General features: G+C 39.7%; 1 protein-coding gene across 7 annotated transcripts in view; it reads right to left on the bottom strand.

Moving 5' to 3' along the window:
- Positions 1-23134, bottom strand: part of LOC132401089 (sodium/calcium exchanger 1-like) — a 221675-nt gene that overhangs the window by 32034 nt on the left and 166507 nt on the right. For all 7 annotated transcript variants that reach the window (XM_059982910.1, XM_059982907.1, XM_059982911.1 and 4 more), the window contains one exon: positions 15972-16071. In XM_059982910.1, coding sequence (XP_059838893.1) covers positions 15972-16071 — 100 coding nt within the window. The remainder of the gene's footprint in view (positions 1-15971; positions 16072-23134) is intronic.

Raw genomic sequence — 23134 nt, 5'->3', positions numbered from 1 at the left:
TCCTAGTTACAACCCATGCCAGGCTAATGATGTCCAAGGCATTGTGAACAATAGAACAGACTTTACAGGTTTGGTACACTTAAGCCTTTCCTTCACTGCTTCTGACATTGGGAAGATCAATCTTCAGATGGGTGTGGGGGCGTCAGAGTGGAAAAGCATAGTTGTGATATGGCAGCATAATTTCAAATCTACCATCAGTTTGAGAAGGCGTGAGGCAGATGTTGGAGGAAGAGCATCATGCGTGGGATGTTTTTAAAACTTAGGGTAACCCATCAATAGCCAAATCCCTGGCTGGGAAGTTGCTAAAAAGGACCTTTAATCCATTATCATTACAAAAATTTTAACAACTGCCAGTCTATTTGCTAGGCTGATGCCACTAAAAGGCAAGGCAAAAGTTCTTATTAAGTGAAGCAAAAGGAAAGGAACTTGATAAAATCTCAAAAGCTATACAACAGCGCCTCCACAGGCCAAAAATAAATTAACTAAATGCATGACATCAGAAAGGTAATTTGTTAAAAAAATCACAACATTTTGACTTTGCCAATTGCCACTTGAGTAAAACATGATAATCTAATGCTCCACCTGCCCATTCACCTTCTTGCCTACCTCCATTCAGGGCCCAAACAGTCCTTTCAGGCGAGGCAACACTTCACCTGCAAACCTATTGGGGTCATCTATTTTATCCAGCACTCTCGATGTAGCCTCCTCTACAACGGTGAGACCTTGCACAAGTTGGGGTCTGCTTTGTCCAGCACCTCTGCACCAGCTGTCTATAAGTGGAATTTCCCAAGTGGCTAACCTTTTTGATTCCTACCCCCATTCCTGTTCTGACATGTCAATTTTAGTCCTCTTTGGCCACGATGAGGCTACCCTCAGGGTGGAGGAACAACACCTCATCAGCTGTCTGGGTAGCCTCCAACCTGATGGCATGAACGTCAATTTCTCCTTCTGGTAATTTTTCCCATCCATTTCCCTTCCCTTTTCTTCTATTTTCCACCCTGGCCTCTTACCTCTTCTCTTCAACTGCCTATCACCCACCCCGGTGTTCCTCCTCTTCTCTTTCTCCCATGGTCAACTATCTTCTATCAGGTTCCTTCTTCTCCTGTCCTTTCCCTTACCCACCCATGGCTTCACCTATCACCTTCTATCTAGTCCTCCTTCCCCTTCCCCATGTTTTTATTCTGGCATCTTCCTCCATTTCCAATCCTGAAGAAGGGTCTCAGCCTGAAATGGTGATTGTGTATTAATTTCAATAGATGCTGTCTGACCTGCTGACTTCCTCCAGCATTTTGTGAGTGTTGTTCTGGGTTTCCAGCATCTCTAAAATCCCTCGTGTTTATGATGATCTAAATAAACTTAATCTTGAGGCTCATATTAATTGAAGCATTAGAACTATTTCTGGTATTTGCTATGATTCACTTCTGCATGGGAATCATAGATTGTAGAACACATTGAAAAATTAACCTACTACTGGAAAATTTGTCTCATTTTAGCACTGAAAATAAGATGAAGATGAAGTTCCTTATCTGAATTACTAAGGCATGGATTAAAAATAACTGTCTATTATAGTAACATAATATTAACAATGTAGTTTAGGGAAACTGTATTGCATATTATTCCTTATATATCAAATGACATACAAATGTATTGGCATCAAAGATAACAAAGTTTGCCTGAAGCTATGATAAATTAAAATCTGGATTTATAAATTTGTACCAACAGCTTTATGATACACAAAATTACTTTTTATCACTTTGAACAGAAGCATTTTACAGTTATGTACAAACTAATTAATAAATCAGCTGATTGCAGTATGACAGTAGTGCACTATAATTAGCCATAACACCTCTAGTCTGAGGTTATCCATTGTAATCAAACTGGTCTTAATGTTCTTGAACATCATATTGTAAATATCATGCAAGTAGACTCAAGAAGACAAGACTTTTTCGAAAGCAGTGCATTGTAACAAAACCTCATGTGATACTATACCTTCAATAAACTTATACAAAATGATTCAAAAGACCACTGCACATAAAGACCACTTACTCAAAACACACTATTTCTATCCAAAACTTCTGTCCGAACCAAGCCTGAGTAATTTTGTTTTCTGCTGATGTGTGTAATATAGAGTTCACTTATTGATTTGTTTACACCACTTTTTTTCCCAATCCTAATTTTTATCCACAGGTCCAACTCTGAAGAACTAAATATAAAGCACGATACTTCAGTATGATGCCGAATAAAGTGTCCAGTGCCAGAAGTGCAACCTTTCAGAGAAATGGACTGCAGTTACTCACCCATTCTTCTCTGACAGCACTTCCCAAATGTGTACCTCTGAGGGTTACAGGTGCATAGAAACACCAACGTGGAAGTCCACCTGACTCTCACACCATTTGTAAACCTCACCAGTTATTCATTATCACCATATTGAAACTCTGATACTCACTCCTCAATAGTACTGTGGCTGTACCTTCAGAGGTACACAAGAGGTTCAAGCCAGGAGCTCACCAATAAATCCTCAAAGGCAATTAGAGATGGGCAATAAAAGTTGGCTTTAGCGAGGCCCAAGTATTACAAAATTACAATAAAAGCAAACAGGTAAAGGCTAACATGCAGTATCGAACATGTTAATATTTTGAGCAACACACACAAAATACTCGTGGAACGCAGCAGGCCAGGCAGCATCTATAGGAAGAAGCACCGTCGACATTTTGGGCTGAGACCCTTCATCATGACACGGCATTTGACGAAGTCCTGATGAAGGGTCTCGGCCCAAAATGTCGACAGTGCTTCTTCCTATAGATGCTGCTTGGCCTGCTGCATTCCACCAGCATTTTGTGTGCGTTGCTTGAATTTCCAGCATCTGCAAATTTCCTTGTGTTATTATTTTGTGAAAGCTTTTAAAATTTAGCTACCTATGATATCAAAATGAATAACCTTTGTTATACCATCAGTTACATCAAACAAATTTCTCCATTATGCTGTTCTTTCCACACAATGATACAGCATACAGAATAACATACTCTGGTAGCTTACTAGAGTTTCATGTTTAACCTAGTATAATGAATCAATTGAATTCCTCAGAAAAGGACTGTGATGGAAAAAAAAATGTCCGTTAACATTAATGTTAATGTCCGTTAACATTAGTAAGAGTGCTAAACTGAAAAATTACACAGTAAAACTCCAAAGTATTCCATAGTGACTTAGCACTTACAAGATTTATGATTTAGAAATGCAAAGGAACCACAAACTCTTTAATTGTAACATTACTAAAATCTTTCAAAAGATATTGCAACCAATATTCTTTTTATCTTGTGTATAAATTTTCAATCTGACAACAAAATGATACTGTACCTCTGCCTATGTTCATATAATAGCTGTACTGTTACAAATTGTAGCAACAATTCTTGGATCTATATATTTGATTTTATGTTTCTGATTAAACAGAAGTTACAAGAGTATACTCTCTATACTCCCTCTCATCATTGTTCTTAATAAGGTAAGCCACTGTTGTGTCATCTCCAAACTTGATGACACGATTTGAGCTGGATCCTGCAACAGTTATGTGTCAGCAGTGTGAACAGCAGCGGGCAGAGCACACAGCTTTGGGAGTGCCAGTGCTCAGCATGATGGGACGAGAGACGTTGCTGCCCCACCGACTGACTGTGGACTTGGTGTTAAGAAGTCCAGTGTCCAATTGCAGAGGGAGTAGTTGAGCAATGAACTGCAAATCCCTACGAAGTACGGTGAAAACAGCTGAGAGGATCATTGGGGTCTCCCTACCATTGATCCATCAGGGACATTTATCAGGAGCACTGCATATGTAGTGTTTTTAGTACTACTAAGGATCCTACCCATCCATCTAGCATCCTCTTTGACTTTCTACCATCATGCAGGAGACTACGACGCATAAAACAGTAACGATCAGGACGAGAGAGAAAGAGTTTCTTCCCTCAGGCTTTTAGACTTCTGAACTCCGAGCTGCATCATATTCGAACTGTTAACCTGTTCACTAGCTTACAAAATTTAAAAATAATGTGCTTTAGTTTGTTATATATGTGTGAGTCATCTGTAGATTTTATCCATACCTTCCTAAAGTTATTGTGTGTTATGTGTACTATTGTGCTTTACACCCTGGTTTGAAAAAACATTTCCTCATTTCTATAAACATTATATGGTTATATACATTTTATACATGTATACAGTTAAATGACAATGAGTTCCTTCACAGATGTTGTCTTCTATGAGAATGCTGATAACTGGAGGAAGGAAGACACAAGAAAGTGTGGATATTGGAAATGTACAACAATAGAAATGCTGAACTAACTCAGCAGGTTAGACAGCATATGTAGATAGAAATGGGTAGTTGATGTTTCAGATATAGACCCCTCAATGAGACTGGAAAGAGAGAGACAGCCAGTATAATAATGTGGGGTAGGGGGGCAGAGTGGTGGGGTAATAGCTGGTAAGTGATAGATGAATCCAAGTTGGGGGGGGGAGGAAAAGAATGGGAATAATGCAAGATGCTAAAAGATGCTAGGAGGAAGTGATAAGGCAAACAAGCTGGAATCTGATAGGACAGGACAGTGGACTATGATATAAAGGGAAGGAGGTGAGAAGCAAAACCAGATGGAGGAATATGTGGGGTAATAAGGGACCCAAGAAGGTGTGGAAAGAGAAAGGACGGAGCCAGTGGGGTAAGGAAAGCAGAAGAGAATGGTTAACAGAAATTAAAAAAAAATCAATGTTCATGCAGTCTGGTGGAATCTGAGGTGCTATTCTTCTAAACTGTGTCTTGCCTCAATCTGGCAGAAGAGAAGGCTGTGGGCAGACATGTCAGTGTGAATGGGAAGTGGAATTAAAATGGCTGTGGAAATCCTAGCTATTATAGTGAATGGTGACTAGGATTAAGTAGAGCAAACAAAAATAAATTGTTTTTTTTAAAATAATTCCCCTAACAGAGTAAGAGAGCCAAGAGATTTCAGGAGCAGACATCCATATACCAATGCCAAATTGCACAAGTTGATGGGCGAAATACATTTCTGGAGCAACATCAAGAAAAATTGTCGAGTGTGTGTTACATAAATAGGTAGAAATTATTATTATCCCTCTAATCCCCCCTTAATCTTTATCTCTTCCTCCATTGCCTTCTGCAGCAAATATTTGATACCATCTTGGTTGCAGGTGTGGTTTAGTAGGCAAAGTTGACGGTGTGAATTATTGCGAAATTCCCATAACAGTAGGTTTTGCTTCAAGATAAATTAACTTGATGCTCAAGATCAAAGACACAGCAACACAGCTTGCCCATTACTGAAAAACCTGAGTCATGGTTCATTTTGGGTTAGTTTAGAACTCAAAATTATTCAGCATGAGATCAGCCAAAGGACATTGTCTAGGTCAGGAAAGGAAATGCAAAAAAAGGGGGGCAAGATTATCTGACACCAAGTTGCTGAATGTATTTCCAGAAATTATCTTTGTACATTTCACACCAAAACAAAAATCGATTTTCAGTTGCTTTACTGCTAAGCAGAAACAGCATTATACAACTCAATCTGTTGACATCTTGAAACACAAGATGCTGGAAATCCTGAGCAATATACATAAGGAACTGGAGGAACTCAGCAGGTCAGGGAGCACCTATGAAAGGAAATGTACAGTCGACATTGCGGGTAAGAACTTCTCAGGTTTCCTCTGCAACCTTGCGTCTCCACCTCAAACTGCATCCCCACTCCATGCACACTTTTCATTACTTGAGTGAGGTCACTGTGAAATAATAGTCTTTAAACTTAGTAACTTTAATTAATAATTAAGCTTGGAGACAGAATTATCAGTCCTGAAATCACACTAATGATTTTATTCTCCTGTATGAAACATTTTTTCCAGACTTTGTGGCAATGGCTATTGTTTACAGAGGCTCTCTCCAATTACTGCCTACTCGGTGTATGGATAGAAAATCTAGCACTCCATCTACAATATACTGAACTGACTTGGCAGAACTCTTTGTCTGAATCTGTCAAGTGGAATTAGGAAATTCAATGCAAAAGGAAAAATTATCTAGTCTGAAAAAGTTGCCTACAAAGAACCAGAAAAACAGTTGCATCATCCCTGTTGAAAGAAAGTTAAATTGCAGTGTGCAAAGGGACAAAGGATGTCTTTTGCCTAAATCAAGCTGCTTTATTCACACAGAGCCTCCAGTTACAATAGAAAGAATTAGCTTTTGCATCAGAGAAGCCTTTAATTAGCTGTAGCAATTTTTGTAAGTTAGAAGTAAGCATCATGAACAACAAATAACTGAAGTAAATGGGAGGTGAAAAGCAGAGTTTGTGCATGTAATTGAAAACACTGCTATGGTCAAGCCATTTAGGTTTGCCAAGATGGTTAGCTGGAGAATTATCTTTTAAGTTATTAGCAGAGGGCAACATACTTTAATAATTATATATTCATCTTTGAAAAATGTGCTAATTTATTATAGTACTTTTGTGGTTTAAAACAATTTGATGGCAGTTTATGCAAGCAGACTCCTATAGTTAGAGTGCAGACAATTAATGACAGTCCAAATGAGTAACAAGGCGGTTAGATGGTGCACCAATATTTCAGCTTGGGTGGAAAGACAAATGGGCATTACTTTAAAGTTAAAATGAAATCACTTGGTAGTTGAATTTAACACCAGGAATGCATTCCTGGGCCTCAATATCTCTTTGCGCAATTGGATCCTGGATTTCCTCACTTGTAGATCCCAGTCAGTTCGGATTGGCAAAAACATCTTCTCATTCTCCAACAGCACAGGAGCACCCCTGCTCTACTCGCTTTACACCTATTGACTATGTGGTACAGCTCCAACACAATATACAAGTTTGCTGATGACACCATTGCTGTGGGCTCTATCAAAGGTGGTGATGAAGCAACATATCAGAGGGAGACTGAAAATTTGGCTGAGTGCTGTAATAACAACAACCTTTCACTCAATGTCAATAAGACTAAGGAACTGATAGTAGACATCAGGACAGGGAAACCAGAGGTCTATGAACCAGTAATCATTGGAGGATCAGCAGTGGAAAGGATCAGTAACTTTAAATTCCTGGGCGTCACTACCTCAGAGGACCTATTCTGGACCCATCATATAAATATAATTGCAAAGGAAGCACAACATCCCCTCTACTTCCTCAGGGGTTTGTGAAGATTAAGCATGACATCAAAAACCTTGACAAACTTCTATAGATATGCATTCTATAGAAACGCATTACGGCGTGATATGGAAACAACAATGCCTTTGGGCAGGAGGTCTTACAAAGGGTAGCGGATTAGGCCCTGTACCCTCCCAACCATGAAACGTCACTGTAGACTAGCAGCATCAAATACCAAAGAAACTCACCAACCAGGCTATGCTCTTTCTCACTACTGCAGCTGGAAGATACAGGAGCCTCAGGACTTACACCACCAGCTTCAAGAACAGTTACTACCCCTCAACCATCAGGCTCCTGAACAAAAGGGGATAACTACACTAATTTAAGGACTCTTATCTTGATATTTCATGCTCTTTACTTATTGCTATTTATTATTTGCATTTGCAATTTATTTAGTTTATAGTTCCTAATGTTCATAGCTTTCAAATCCTGTTCTACAGATAAGTACGCAGCAGAAAAAGAATCTCAGGGTTGTATCTGTTGACATGTGTATACTCTGATAATAAATTTTACTTTGAACATAAAAGTTCAAGAACCTGGAAGAAAAAAAAAGATGCTGAAGAAATTTGCCAGGCCAGGCAACATCCGTGGAGGGAAATAGTTGAGATTTTGGGACAAGATCTTTCATCTGGATTCCAACCACACCCTGGGAAAAAGTGGGAAGCTGCCAGAAATTTAACATTGGTTCCTGAGGACTACAATGTCTTGACAAGGCCAAGTTGCTTTTGCCTGTGTCAAGAACAGACACCACTGGAACAAAGTAGATCAAAAAGAGGTGGGAGTGAGAGTGCTGCAGAGATCTGAAGTGACAGACAAAGCTCAAGATTGTTCTGGCTGACTGAAGAACACTAAAGAAATCACTTAAGTTCTTTGGTTTTTCCTTTGTAGAGGAAATATTCTGAGCAGTGAATGCAGTACACTAAATTGGAAGTACAAGTGAATTGCTGGTTCATTTGGACAGCATGAGTTCTTCCAAGTTAAGGGCAAGAAGGAAAGAGGAAAAAGGTGATGGGGTATATCACGGACAAATGGGAAAGTACTAATCCACTTTTTCATTTCCATTAACAACAGGGTACCATGGTAGCATAGTGGTTAACATTATACTCATGTTAGCATCGGAGTTTAGAGTTCAATTCCAGCACCGTCAGTATGTTCTCTAGGATCACATGGTTTTGCTCCAGTTTCCTCCCATGGTCCAAACACGTAATGGTTAGTAGGTTAATTGGTCAATGTAAATTGTAATGTGATTAGGTCAGGGTTAAATAGGTGGGTTGCTGGGTGGTGCGGCTTGTTGGGCCAGAAGGGCCTGTTCTGTGCTGTATCTCAAAAAATTACAGTAGTTGATTGAAATGAGAATGGTTTGTAATGACACAAGAGACTGCAAATGCTGGAATCTGGAGCAATTAACTGAGTAGATTGTGGCTTCACACAGAAAATGTTCCCTTCCAGATGTTGTGCTACATTGGCCCATTCAACTCCTCCCTCACATCCAATCAGAGCCCCAAAGCAAACTTCCAGATGAGGCAACACATCACTTGCAAGTTTGTTGGGTATCCGGTGCTCCCGATACGGCCTCCTCTATCTCAGTGAGACCTGATGTAAAGTGAGGGACTGCTTTGTCAAGCACCTTTGCTCCATCCACAACTAGCAGGATTTCCCAGTGGCCATCTATTTTAATTCCAATCGCCACTCCAATTCCAAGATTTCGATCCATGGCCCCTCCACTGTCATAATGAAGCCACTCTTAGGTTGGAGGAGCAAATCCTAATCCTCAGTCTGTGTAGTCTCTAACTTGAAGGCATAAACATCGAATTCTCTAGTTTCTGGTAATTTTTCCCCATCCCCTTTCCATCTTTTTCCATTCTCCAGTCTGGCCCACCTCATACCTCTTTCTCTTCTTATCTGCCTATCACCTCCCTTTGAGGTCTCTCCTACTTCTCTTTCTACCACGTACACTCTCCTCAAATTCCTTCTTCATTCCTTTACCTTTTCCAGTTAACACCTCCCAGCTTTTTACTTCATTCCCCCACTCCCACCCACCTGGCTTCAACACAGTCTATAATTCTTCTCTTCAGCTTCTTATTCTGGCTTTTTCAACGTTCCTTCTGAGTAATGATGAACGGTCTCAGCACAAATCATCGACTGTTTATTCTTTTCCATATATTACTGCCTCATCTGGTGAGTTCCTCCATCATCTTATGTGTTGCTATGGCAGGAAAGGCAGCAGCAGAAGAGTTGAGCATCACACTGGGCTTGGAATTTATTTAGAAAGCAATAAGGGAAATGAAACTGAGATCTGCTTGTTAAAAATTAAAAGTGGAGGATCAAAAGGGATGGTGAAGATGTGATAAGTTTGGGATAGGAAGAGATAGGAAAGGAAAAAGGGATCCTGGGTAAAATAATCCAAGAACTGAAATAAACGTCATGTCCCAGGTTCTGAAATATTCAATGGAAGCAAACTTGCTTAATTCTACAACTAAACAGCAATTGACATTGTTTTTGCAGTAGTCAATAAAACATTTTGATTCATTGTAGATGATCTCGCAAAGGTCTCCTTAATTCAGGAATGCAAATTCTGAATGTTTTGTTAACATTGCAAAACAATCTGATCCCAAAGCCTAGTTACTCCTTGAAACTCTAGAAAGACTTAAGGTACTCTGTGTCCTTATAGAAAACAGATCTAACCACTTACCATATATAACACATCTATCTGGCCCATCAGAATTTGTTCCCACCATGAATTTCTCTTTTGACTTTTCACATGCCCCAGCTATGCCCATTTTTTGGTCAGCTAGATGGAATATTTCTTGTTTCAAACACACTCTGGTACCACTTCTCAACCCTTTCTCTAATTCGTCAACTACAATCATTTCCTATACCCAAGTGGAAATGATCAACTGCATCACTAACTTTTAAACTATCAAATTTGCTTGGACCATTTATAACACCTCTCTTCGCTTTCTGAATGTATCCCCATCTCAAGAGACAAACTAATCATTAATATCTACTATAATAAACCCAATTTCCACAGCTACCTAGACTACACTTCCATCCACTCAATCGCTTGAAGATCTCTCTCCATTTCAGTCTCTGATACATTTGTTTGAGGCAAAGCTTTCCATTCTAGGACATCTGCTATTCCTTTTTTTCTAGAAATGTGGCTTTCTCTCTATTGTAGTTGATAGGTTCCACACCTACACCTCCTCTGTTTTTTGCACTTCTGCTCTCAAATACCTCTCCATGGACAGAACAGAGGTAGCATTTCTTTGGTCCTTGCCTTTCATCCCAGCAGCTCTATATTCAGAATATGATTCTTCATTTTCTACCCAATCCCATCACCAGTCAGATATTCCTTGTCTCTTTTAATGACACCCTGGTTCACTCACTCCCCACCTACTCCTTCCCTTGTAACTGTGAGTAGTACAACATCCTCACCCTTACAGTTATTCAGCAACCTAAACAGTCCTTCCAAGTGTGGTGGATGTTCATATGTACCTCCTCCAACATTATCTATTGCATCACATCTGCAATTGGCAGCTTGTTCTCCTAGTTGTATGCCATTTCAAATCCCCTTACCATTTTCATACTGTCTTGTCGGTCTCCACTGCTGGGGTGAGGCCCAACACAAAGAACTAGAAGCATATTGTGTTTCAACTACAACCCAATGGTCTGAACATTTTCAATTTCAGATAACCTTTACTCCCTTGTTCCTTTCTTTCTGATCCACCCAGATTCTCTCACTCTTCCTCCTTTCCAACATTTTCCAGTCAGCCTCTTAAGATTGTTTCTTTTCTAATGCCCTGTGCCCACATAACTCCTTTCCCTCCCCACTGTCATCTCTATTACAAAACTTACTAGGTCTCTTATCCCCTTCTTCCCAGCTCAATCTATCCATTAAACCCCTCTGAGCTGGTTCCACAGCCATATTTGAAAATGATCTCTTTGGTGTTACAGCCCTACAGCAAGGACGGGCCCTTTGGCCCACTTCATCCATGCCAACATCCAAGTTACTTCCATATGCCCACATTTGGCCGATAGTCTTCTAAACGGTACCTGTCTGACTGTCTATTAAAAGTTGTTAATGTATCTCCCTTAACTACTACTGTTGGGAGCTTATTCCATATCCTGACCTCCCTATGAGTGAAAAAGTTGCTCTTCAGATTCCTATTAAATATCTCCCTTCTCACCTTGAAGCTGCACACTCTAGTTCTCAATTCCCCACCCTGGGACAAGAACTGAGTGCATTCACCCTGTCTATCCATGCCCCTCATGATTGTATACACTTCTACATGGTCACCTCTCAGTCTTCTACACTCCAGTAAGTCGTAGTTTGTCCAACCTTTTACTAAAATTCAGTCCCTCAACATCCTGGTAAATCTTTTCTATACTTTTTCCAGTTTAAAATTTCTTTTGGCAGGACAATCAAAACTGAACACATTACTCCAAATAATGTGTTCACCAATGTCAGACTCAATGCCCTGATGAATGAAGGCTAGTGTGCCAAAAGCCTTCTTCACAATCCTCATCCACCTAAAACTCCATGGCTCTACTGTTCATTGTGAAAACCCTACTTTGATTTGACTTTCCAAAATGTAACCTTTCGTACTTATTTGAACTAAGCCTCATTTGTCACTCCCTGGCCCACTTACACAGCTGATCAAGATCCCACTGTAATTCTTGATAACAATATTCACTGTCCATGACACCACCTATTTTAGCATCATCTGTAAACTTACTATCCATGCCTTGTACATTCTTATCTAAATTGTTGATGTAGATGATAAACAACGAGCCTAACACTGACCTGAAGCACACCACCAGTCATGAGCCTCTAGTGCAGAAAAAAACTTCTTCCATCACTTTGTGCTTCCTATCATCAAACTAATTGTGTATCCAAATAGCAAGTTCGCCCACCTTCCAGAGTAACCACTCGCATGGAATCTTACAACGGATTTATTGAAGTCTATGTAGACCACATCTACTACACTGCCCTCATTGACCTTCGCGGTCCTTCATAAAAAAAATTCTCAATCAAGTTCTTAACATGTGAATTCTCAGGTACACAGCCATACTGATTATCCCTGATCAATCTGGGATTTTCAAATGCAAATGTATCATATCCCTCAAAATACATTTCAGTAATTTAACTTGCACATCAGTCCACTTGTCTATATTTTCACAGTTCTTCTTGAAAAATATGATAGAATTAATCCTGCAGTTTGAGGGTGGAAGATAAAGTCAGATATATCAGTATTACAGTGGAGTAAAGGGAGTTACAGAAGCATGAGAGAGGAATGGATGATGACAGTACAGCAGTGGCTGGAGTTTCTGAGGGGAATTTGGAAGGCAGAAGATAGATACATTCCAAGGATGAAGTATTTTAAAGAGAAGCTGAGGCAACCATGGCTGACAAGGGAAGTTAAAGACAGCATAAAAGAAGGCTTAATATATAGCAAAAAGTTTTGGGAAGTTAGGGGATTGGGAAGCTTGTTAACACTAATAGAAGTCAAATAAAAAATCAATAAGGAGAGAAAAGATGAAATATGAAGGTAAGCTAGCCAATAATATCAAAGCACACCAAGAGTATTTTTAGATATCTAAGCATTAAAGAGACAGTGGATATTGGACCATTGGAAAAAAGACACTGAAAAGTTAGTAATGGGGGGACAAAGAAATGGCAGATGAACTTAAGTATTTTTTTGTCAGTCTTTACTATGAAAGACACCAGCAGTATGCTAGAAATTCAAGAATACCAGGGGAAATAAGTGAGTGTATTACTAGAGAGAAAGAGATACTCTACTCTTTAATAAGGGAGGGAGACAGGAAAAGGAAATTATTGGCCAGTTAGCCTGTCTTCAGCAGTTGGAAAAATGTTGGGAGTCCATTGTTAAGAATGAGGCCTTGGAGGCGCATAATAAAGTAGGCCAAAGTCAGCATGGTTTTGCCCAAGAAACTATTTATTTAGTTATTCATTTATTTAGAGATACAGCACGATTAACAGGCTCTTTCAGCCCAACAAGCCCATGCCACCTAATTACATTCATGTGACCAATTAACTTATTAACGTGTACATCTTTGAACTGTGGGAGGAAACCAGAGCACCCAGAGGAAGCCCACATGGGCAGAGGAAGAGCAAACAAACTCGTCACAGACAATAGCAGAAGCTGGACTCTAATAGTGTTTTGCTAACCACTATGCTACCATGCTGCCAATCACAAGTTCCACTCGTCTCAAACACTTGAAAGTACAAAGCCCCAGTCTCAGCCAAAATCCCCTCTTATGACAAACCTATTATTCTTGTAACTCTCCACAATCTTCCCTGCATATTTGTTCCAAATTCCCATTAACTATTTGGGGGCCTATAAAACATCGCCAAAAAGGTGATCAATCAATTATTTTTCATCTGGATGATCCCTCAATAATTTCATCTGTCTATTGTTGTGATATATGTCTTTTCTCCATCTCTGCCTAATGCTGCCAATCGCATCCCTCCCATGTTTCTGTAATGAATATAATCGCCAAGTCCCAAGTGACTATCCATGCCCAGAGTTCATTCATTCATTCACCCTATCTGTCAGAATTGAAGGCATATTTCAAAGCAAAGTTGCTACAGTAATAAGAATTGTAAATGTGGAAGGTACTTGTACAGTTCTCAAAGGGCTGTAGAGCTAGAATAGGTTAGAATCAAAAGAAGAGGTAAGACAGGATTTAAAAGCATGCATTACAAAAAAGGGTTTTTCAATGATCATATTGAAAATACTATACTGAAACAATTGGATAGGAAAAAGTAGTATCAAACTGCTTTCATACATTATTCATATTCAAATTCATGTTATCTACAAAGGCTATTAACTTTATTTTTAAAAACGTCACATGTCCTGACTGGATAGTTAATGAAATTCTCTTAAAGGGGTACCAAGTTTAAAAGGGCTTCTGGGGAATGTTCCAACACTGGAAGCCAAACAAATTTCTTTCAGCAGATGGGAGCAATAAACTGTACAGATAATTTTAAATTAATCAGCAGTTTATAGGATTAAATGTAAATCCTTCTAATTTCCCCTAAGAGCTATCAAAACATGGAAGGTCAACATAAGCCAATCAAGGCAATCAAAAGGACAGACAATCTGAAAGACCATATACTGTCTAATCTGCATTAAAACAGGAATTTAAATACATTATAAGAAACCACTAGGACTTTGACCTTGAATGCATGACAGGAACATTCTAAGTTTAAAAATATACTATCTTTGCAAAAACCAGGGAAATATAGTAGATAGGGGAAGATATTTCCCCACAGAGTTGTTGTTTTGCTTGATGGTACAGGCAAAATGATCAACTTCAATCAGTACCTGAGTGTGTATTTGATTATTTCTTTTTGGCAATTTATAGACCTGGTCTGAATGGCCCTTCTGTGTTACAAGTTTTCTAGCATCTCATGATAGGAAGGTAAAACTCCATATAGATATTACTATTTGCCCATTTTCTTTATCAATAAGTCATATCAGAAAAAAAACAGAAATTATTTTAATTGCAAATAGGTCATTCAGAAAAATTAAAATTACTGCCATGTTGTTGTTTAACAGCAAAGTTGATCTTATATAACCTACACCAACAGGAATGATATATTTGAGAGAGAAATAATTGTTACCACAAAGTTATATACACTTAAAATTGTGTTCTTCCTTCTGTGAACATTTCTGTACTTCATGTCACATTTGAGAGAAAGGCAAGATAAACTTCTTCTACCCTTACTATTCCAATACTGAACACATTTTCACTCTGGGGATGGGCAGTGGTGAGGAAAGGAATGCAGTGGAGCAGATTGCACTCATCTCTACTGATACTTTGCAAGTCACCACCTATATATGTCCAGCAACCACAATAAATCTTTGCTGCCTAATTCTCCAGATGTCCTGTCAACACTATGGCTGCCCCTCAATGGAGGCACAACAGGCTGAGCAGCACGAGGCTACTGCAGCTGTCTACACACTCTCAGATCGTCTTCTGACTATCACTGTTGTCAAATGTCCGATGTTTTTTCAAATGTCTTATGAACTAAAAATATTTAGAAAGGTGATGTATATAAAATTGTAAAAAATTAGATGATGTATTAAAAATATGAAACCTGTGAACTAAACATTGAAATAATTTAAAAATAAGCCAAAGATCACCCATGGCTGACTTGAAGCTGAGGACCTGGTTCCTAGCCTCGGACATAAGACAGAAGCACATGCCTCTGACCTTCAGGTTCCTGACTTTCATGCTGCAGTGGGCAAAGAGCACAGAATTGAATACTCAGTGCAGCGAGCCAGCTCCAGCTGTTTTCCACAGATACACCATCTAGCTGTGAGCCTAGAAAGTATTTGGTTAAAAGCCACCAGTTCAAGACACAAACTAAATCACTGGGTTTGTTATATTGCTTGCAGTATCCTGTAGAAGGGAATGGGAGGGTAGAATTTATAGTCTCCAGTTTATTTTTTGGCTATTTTATACAATCTGCTTCCCCCCCATTTGTATTACCTCTGGAATTATTTTTTTTATTTCAGAGAGAATGGGTAAACTTGCTGGTGGGAAACCAGGAAATATGATTTTCCCCATGATACTAACAAATGGTTACAGACAGTAAAAGGATTGGGTCAGGCCTAACCACTTACTATGCAACAGATCCAAGAAGGGTGGAGCTTTGAGGTGTGTGAAGATTAAGGTGCACCCTTTCCCTCAATGGTTTATTCGGTGTCACAGATAAAAACTCCCAAGACATACTCAACTTTCTTTTAAAAAACTTACCAGCGCTCACAGTGATAGCTTCAATAAACTGATCCCTCCAACTGTTCGTTCCCACAACCAAGGCTAAGTTAGTCTTTTTGATCAGTTTGTCCACTGTATTCTGTACAACAAAAGAAAAAGAAGGAACATTTCAAATGAGGGTAAATACTGAAAATACTCAGCTCAGGTAGCATTTGTGGAAGTTAACATTTCAGGTTGATGTCTTCGCATTACAAATGGTAAAAGGCAAAAAGGAACAGGTTTAAGCATTGAAGAAGAAGAAACAAGAAAAATGTGGTGACCATGTAGAAATCAAGGGGGGTGGTCATTTGACAAAAATGGAAAAACTTTAAGGTGAAATATTAAAAACAATCAATCATTCTGGAGGTGAATACAAATGGGAGAAGTAAATTGTATGAAATAGCCTGAAAAAAAACACGCATAAGACTAAAACTTACAAATTAATTCAGAAAGTGAACAATATCAGAAATGAGCAACTTAAGAAACTGGAGGTTTGCAATATTCTTCAGAGTTTCAGATGCTGTTTTTGGGATTGTATTGAACTTCTTTGGAGTAGCAGTGTTAAGAGGGGAATTAAATAATAAGACAACCAGAAATATGGTGTTAACCTGTGGACAAAAATTATACACTGTTCACCTATTGTGTTTGGTCTCCATGGTACAGAAATTGACACATTACATTCAGCAAATATACTATATTAGTAACAGTAAATTAAATCAGTTTTTGTATGGAAAACACCTCTGAGGCAGTGGATGAATGCAAGATCATTCAGATCAGGAGCAGCATCTCCAACACCATCACACTGAGCCCGGGACTCCCCAGGGCTGTGTGCTCAGTCAACTGCTGTTCACTCTGCTGACCCACAACTGTGCTACAACACACAGCTCGAACCCTATCATCAAGTTCGCTGATAACACGACCGTGGTGGGTCTCACCAGCAAGAGCAATGAGTCAGCTTACAGAGAGGAGATTCAGCGGCTAACAGACTGGTGCAGAGCCAACAACCTGTCTCTTAATGTGAACAAAAGAGATGGTTGTTGACTTCAGGAGGGCACAGAATGACCACTCCCCATTGAACATCGACGGCTCCTCAGTAGAGATCGTAAAGAGGACCAGATTTCTTGGTATTCACCTGAAGGAGAATCTCACCTGGTCCTTAAACACCAGCTCCTTAGCAAAGGAAGCCCAGCAGTGTCTCTACTTTCTGCGAGGGCTGAGGAAAGTCCATCTCCCACCCCCCCCCATCCTCATCACATTCTACAGGGGTTGTATTGAGAGCATCCTGAGCAGCTGCATCACTGTCTGGTTCAGAAATTGCACCATCTCGGATCGCAAGACCCTGCAGCGGATAGTGAGGTCAGTTGAGAAGATCATTGGGGTCTCTCTCCCCACCATCACGGACATTTACACTACACGCTGCATCCTCAAAGGAAACAGCATTATGAAGGACCCCATGCACCCCTCATACAATCTCTTCTCCCTCCTGCCATCTGGGAAAAGGCTCCTAAGCATTCGGGCTCTCACGGCCAGACTATGTAACAGTTTCTTTCCCCAAGTTATCAGACTCCTCAATGCCCGAAGCCTGAACTGACACCTTGCCCTATTGTCCTGTTTATTATTTATTGTAATGCCTGCACTGTTTTTGTGCACTTTATGTAGTCCTGTGTAGGTCTGTAGTCTAGTGTGGCTTTCTCTGTGTTGTTTTACTTTTTACATAGTTCAGTCTAGTTTTTGTACTGTGTCACGTAACACCATGGCCCTGAAAAGCATTGTCTCATTTTTACTATGTACTGTACCAGCAGTTATGGTCAAAATGACAATACAAGTGACTTGACTTGATCAAAGGACAGATATTACATCCTATATAGAAGTTACCTTAATAAATGATATTGGTAAAGAAGAGACCCCCATGTTGATAAAGGATATTGATAGCGACGAGATCATGAAGGACCCCACCATCCAGGTTATTGTTTTGGAATCACAATGTTTGCCTTCTTGCTCTCAATTATTCTTTAGTGCTTTAAAATAATGGATTCCTTTTGAAGAATGGCTATTGTTGTTGATCAATTTGCATTTATCACGATTAATGATTCAATAGCCAATTTTTCTTTGACAATGAGCAAGTTATATGTATTTCTCTAGGAGAACCAATTTGTTTTCTTAATGGGTGCCACAGTATCATTTGTATCCACTCGGAGCAGACAGATTTGGCATATTTTATCTGAAGGATGATAGCTCAGCATAACTAGCTTTCCCTCAGTGCTGGCAGGAATAAGATTTAAAATGACTACTTAGTACTGTAAAGAGTACAAGTAACTGAGCCAAGCAGAGTTCATTCATCCTTTTTTTTTTGCACTTTACTAATGGGAGATTATCAAAAGGAGTGCAAAATGACTCAAACAAGGAACTGTGAGAATTCAATGGAGCTCCTCAAATATTGGCTTTCAAAGGCTTTAAAAGTTGACATGAGAAAGAAAATAAGTATCACAAAAATTGAATGACAGAGAAAGAGGCACGTTTATACACTCAGTGGCTACTTTATTACGTACCCCTCCCCCATACCTAATGAAGTGGCTACTAAGTGATTGTTTGCCGTCTTCTGTTGCTGTAAGGTTCAATGTGTTCTGGATTCAAAGATGCTCTTTGACACACCACTGTTGTAACATGTGGTTATTTGAGTTACTGTCGCCTTCCTGTCAGCTTGAACTAGCCCGGCCATTCTTCTGTGACCTCTTATTAACAAGATGTTTTCACCCATAAAACCACTGCTTACTGGATTTTTTTTTGTTTTTCACTGTTCTCTGTAAACTCTAGAGGGTGCTGTGCATGAAAATCCCAGATCAACAGTTTCTTAGATATTCAAACCACAATGCCTGGTACCAACAATTATTCCATGGGCAAAGTCATTTAGATCACATTTCTTCCCCATTCTTATGTTTGGTTTGAAAAACAAACTTATCGACCATGCCTCTACGCTTTTATGCATTGAGTTGATGCCAGATGATTGGCTGATGAGATATTGCAGTAATAGGCAGGTGGTATAATAAAGTAGCCACTGAGTGTGTACGTGTAAAGTTTTATAATTCCTTTTCCAGTTGGGAAAGAGGTCACAGGAGACATTTGGAAATATTTTGGAAATCAAGAGCATTCTGGCAGAAAAAGCAACACAGGGATGTGAACAACACAGCTTACACTGATGACTAATTACCTTTACGGTCTTAAGAGGCAACAAAACCTGCTAAGTTTTGGATAGCATTTAGAAGCAAAGAACAAATAAGCCTGCAGGAGTATCCTGTGTGCAGAAGCTTATGTGTTACAGAAGGAAAAGCTTAGGTAACTGAAATTGACAACCTGAATGGCCCATCGTGAAAAGCAACAAATATACTGGGACGGATAGATGTAAAGAAATAACAAATTTAACCAGGTTTGATTATATCCAAGATTTGAAGGAATAGCAACATAGAACTGGGAAGAGCAAACTGAAGTGGTAACATACTCTACAATATAATTAAGTTACCCTGTCAAACACTTCAATTCATTCATCATGTACATACCAATATGCCATTACTACAGGATCTTTACAAGATTAAAACTTCATGCTTACAAATAGGCTCTTAAGTTTTATTGACTTGCTGCATCTTACTGCATTAAATCAATTTTTAAATGGATTGGATATAGATGCATCTATTACAATAAGTACATTTAAAATGTATTAAGCCAAGTGTTGCAGTTATAGAAAGAACAATGGGGTTTTTATAAAATAAATGAATTATATTTAAGATATTTTATGAGTAATGCATCATTCTACATAATCCTTTACATATAAATAGGTTATAGCTGTGAAGCAAATAGTAATGAAATAGAGCATAATGGTTGTGAGTTCAGCTTGTCACACAAGTGCTCTTTCACTAGCTGTCAAATTAATGATGCTTAGTGAATGATTTTCCCCAAGACTGTTGTATACATACATGAAAACAAATACAAGTCAGCTAAAAAAGTAAAATGAAGTTTCAGTGGATCCCCATTAACAAAAGATATCCGTGAAATGTTATCCATTATCAAGCACATCACTGGTTATTTTAGCACAAGGATAGGAGGGAACAGAAGGTCATGGAAGAAAGAAGGGGGAGAAGCACCAGAGAGAGGCAATGAGTAGGCAAGGAGAAGAGGGGAGGGGGCTCTTTCCCCTTCCCTTTCTTCCATGACCTTCTATCCTCTACGATCAGATTTCCCCCTTCTCCAGCCCTGTATCACTTCCACCAATCAACTTCCCAGCTCTTTACTTCACCCCTCCCCTCTCTCATTTTCACCTATCACCTTGTGTTTTTTCATCCCCTCCCTTCTAACTCTGACTCATCTTTTTTCTCCAGTCCTGTTGAAGGGTCTCGGCCCAATAATCAACTGTACTCTTCTCCAAAGATGCTGCCTGACCTGCCGAGTTCCTCCAGCACTTTGTATGTTGTCAACACCTATACATTTAATTTCTAGATGCTACAAGAACAGAAGATCAAAGTTTAAAGCATACTGCCCATTCTAATACTCTCTCTTCTCAGACTGCTCCAATGCACTACTGTCCTGTATTGTACACAGATAGTCAGTTAATGTTTGAGTAAAGACTGATATGATTACTTTGCAAGCTGGTGGGCTAAGAAGCCCCTTTATAATGGAAATACAACATGTTAATGCCTCTAGCAATAAATCACATTGCTTTTTGCTGTACCTGCATCCCAAGATGGTGCTGGCAACTTTTTGTGTGCAGCTTCCAAGAGAATCATTAAATAATCTTTTTCAGAACTACTGCAGGTGAAATCTGCAGCTACAGACACTGTAGTAAGCAATGCTATTTCAAGTCGTTTAAAGCTACTGATCTTTAAAATCAGTGCTGCTCAGGCTGCAGACCACCCAAAGAGGGAATGTAGCAGTTGGAAACTGAGGAAGCCTCATGATCGTCTGAGGAAACAGCTGTTGGTGAGGGCTTCTGATAAAACTGAACTGCAGGATTCTAATCTCCTCCCAGACTGCCACTCCCTCCACTCCCCCGCCCCCCACAACATTCTCCTGGTGAAATGTACAGCTTCTGGAAAATAAAATTGAAGACCTTAGAGCAAGTTTGGAGTAGCAGAGAGACATCAGGGACTGCTGTGTACTCTACTTCACAGGAACATGGCTCAACCCCAGCTTCAGCATTCCAGCCCAAAGGCTTCACTTCCCACTTCATGGATGTGGCATCACATACAGTCAGAGGCAGTGGCATTGCTTCAAAATCAGCTTAGCGTGGTGCACAGACATGGTGGTCTTGTCTTCAAGTGTCAAGCATTGTATCTGCCAAGGGAGTTCTCCACTGTCATTCTGGTTGCAGTATACATTCCACCCTGGTAAACATCAAGATGGCACTAGAAGAGCTCAGCACTGTGATCAACAGTCACGAGATTATACACTCTGATTCCTTCCCAATCATTGCAGAGAACTTCACTCAGGCCAGCTTAAAGTTTCTGTAAAGCTACCACCAATATGCCACCTATGGAACAAGATAAGCCAGTACATGTAATCACTGCTACATGATCATTAAGAATGCTTACTGTGCCATCCTATCGCCACACTTCGGCAAGTTCAATCATCTGGCTGTACCTATACACCCAGTACATAGTCAGAGACCGAGAACCACAGCATCACTGGCAAGGACTATAAAGGCATGATCAAGGGAGGCAGAACAGCATTTACAGCACTGCTTTAAATTGGTGCACTGGACCATATTCACAGATTGTTCTTCAGACCTGAATGAATATGCCATAGCTGTCACTAACTTCATCAAGACCTGTATGGATGCATGTATGCCTTCAAGAGCATTCCGAACATACCCAAACCAGAAGCTGTGGATGAACTGGGAGATTCACATTCTGCTGGGGGCTGGATCCATGGCATTCAAGGCTAACTTACCAAAACCCTACAAGAATCCCAGATACAACCAACAGAGGGCTATCGTGAAATCAAAAGGCAATTCCATGTGAAATCAGAGATATAATCACATTGATGGCAGCTGTGGCAGGGCATGCATGCTATTACTTTCTATAACAAAGGACCTAACAGCATGTTAGCATGATGGCAGTGATGCTTCATTCTCTGATGAATTCAACACTTTTTATGCATGCTTTGAAAGAGAGAATAAAACCACACCTGTGTGAATCATTAGGACACGTGGTGATCCTGTGTTCAAACTATCTATATAAGCTATCTTAAGGAATTATGTTTATTATGTTTTTTATTATTATTCTGTTCTTTATCTTTCTTTTTTTGGATACAGAGTAACAATTATTTTGTTCTCCTTTATACTTGTTTAATATTATTTCCTGTACACAATCTTGAATCTTCAGTCTCAGAACCCAACATCAGAACATCCTTTAAGGTGAACCCTTGCAAGGTGTCAGGCAGGGTACTGAAAACCTGTCTAACCAAATGGTTGGAATATTCAAGGATATCTTCAACTTCTTACTGCTGCAGTCAGAGGTTTCCACCTGCTTCAAAAGGACATCTTACAGGTGCCCAAGAAGAACAGGGTGAGCTGTCTCAACAACTATTGCTTGGAAGCACTTGCATCTACTGAAATGAAGTGCTTTAAGAAGAGTCATGCCTAGAATGAACTCTTGCCCACTGCAATTTCCCTACTGCCTCAACAGGTCTACTGCGGATTCAGTCTCACAGGTTCTCTGCTCGGCTTTGGACCACCTGAACAACAATACATATGCCAGGCTGTTGTTAACTGATTACAGCTCACCATTCAACACAATCATCCCATTAATAATAATCAACAAACTTCAAAACGTGGGTCTCTGCACATCCCTCCATAATCAGGTCATTAACTTCCTCATTGGGAGTCCACAGTTAGTGCAGATCAGCAATAAAATCTTCTTGTTGACTCAATGCAGATGATGTACCTTAAGGATGTGTGCTTGGCCGATTACTCTCTTTACTCATAAATATGCAGCTAGGCACAAGTCAATTTACCGATGACACCACAGATGCTGACTGAATCACAAATTGCAACAGGGCAGCATACAGGAGTGAGATGGTTGAGAGGTGTTACAACAACAACCTCGCATTCAACATCAGCAGGACCAAGGAATTGACTGTGGATTTCAGGAAGGGGGAAGTTGGGAGAATACACA

This window comes from Hypanus sabinus, chromosome 10, assembly GCF_030144855.1.
Source record: "Hypanus sabinus isolate sHypSab1 chromosome 10, sHypSab1.hap1, whole genome shotgun sequence".
NCBI lineage: Eukaryota > Metazoa > Chordata > Chondrichthyes > Myliobatiformes > Dasyatidae > Hypanus > Hypanus sabinus.
The sequence above is the reverse complement of the archived record's forward strand: the minus strand, read 5'-3'. Positions and strand labels throughout refer to the sequence as shown.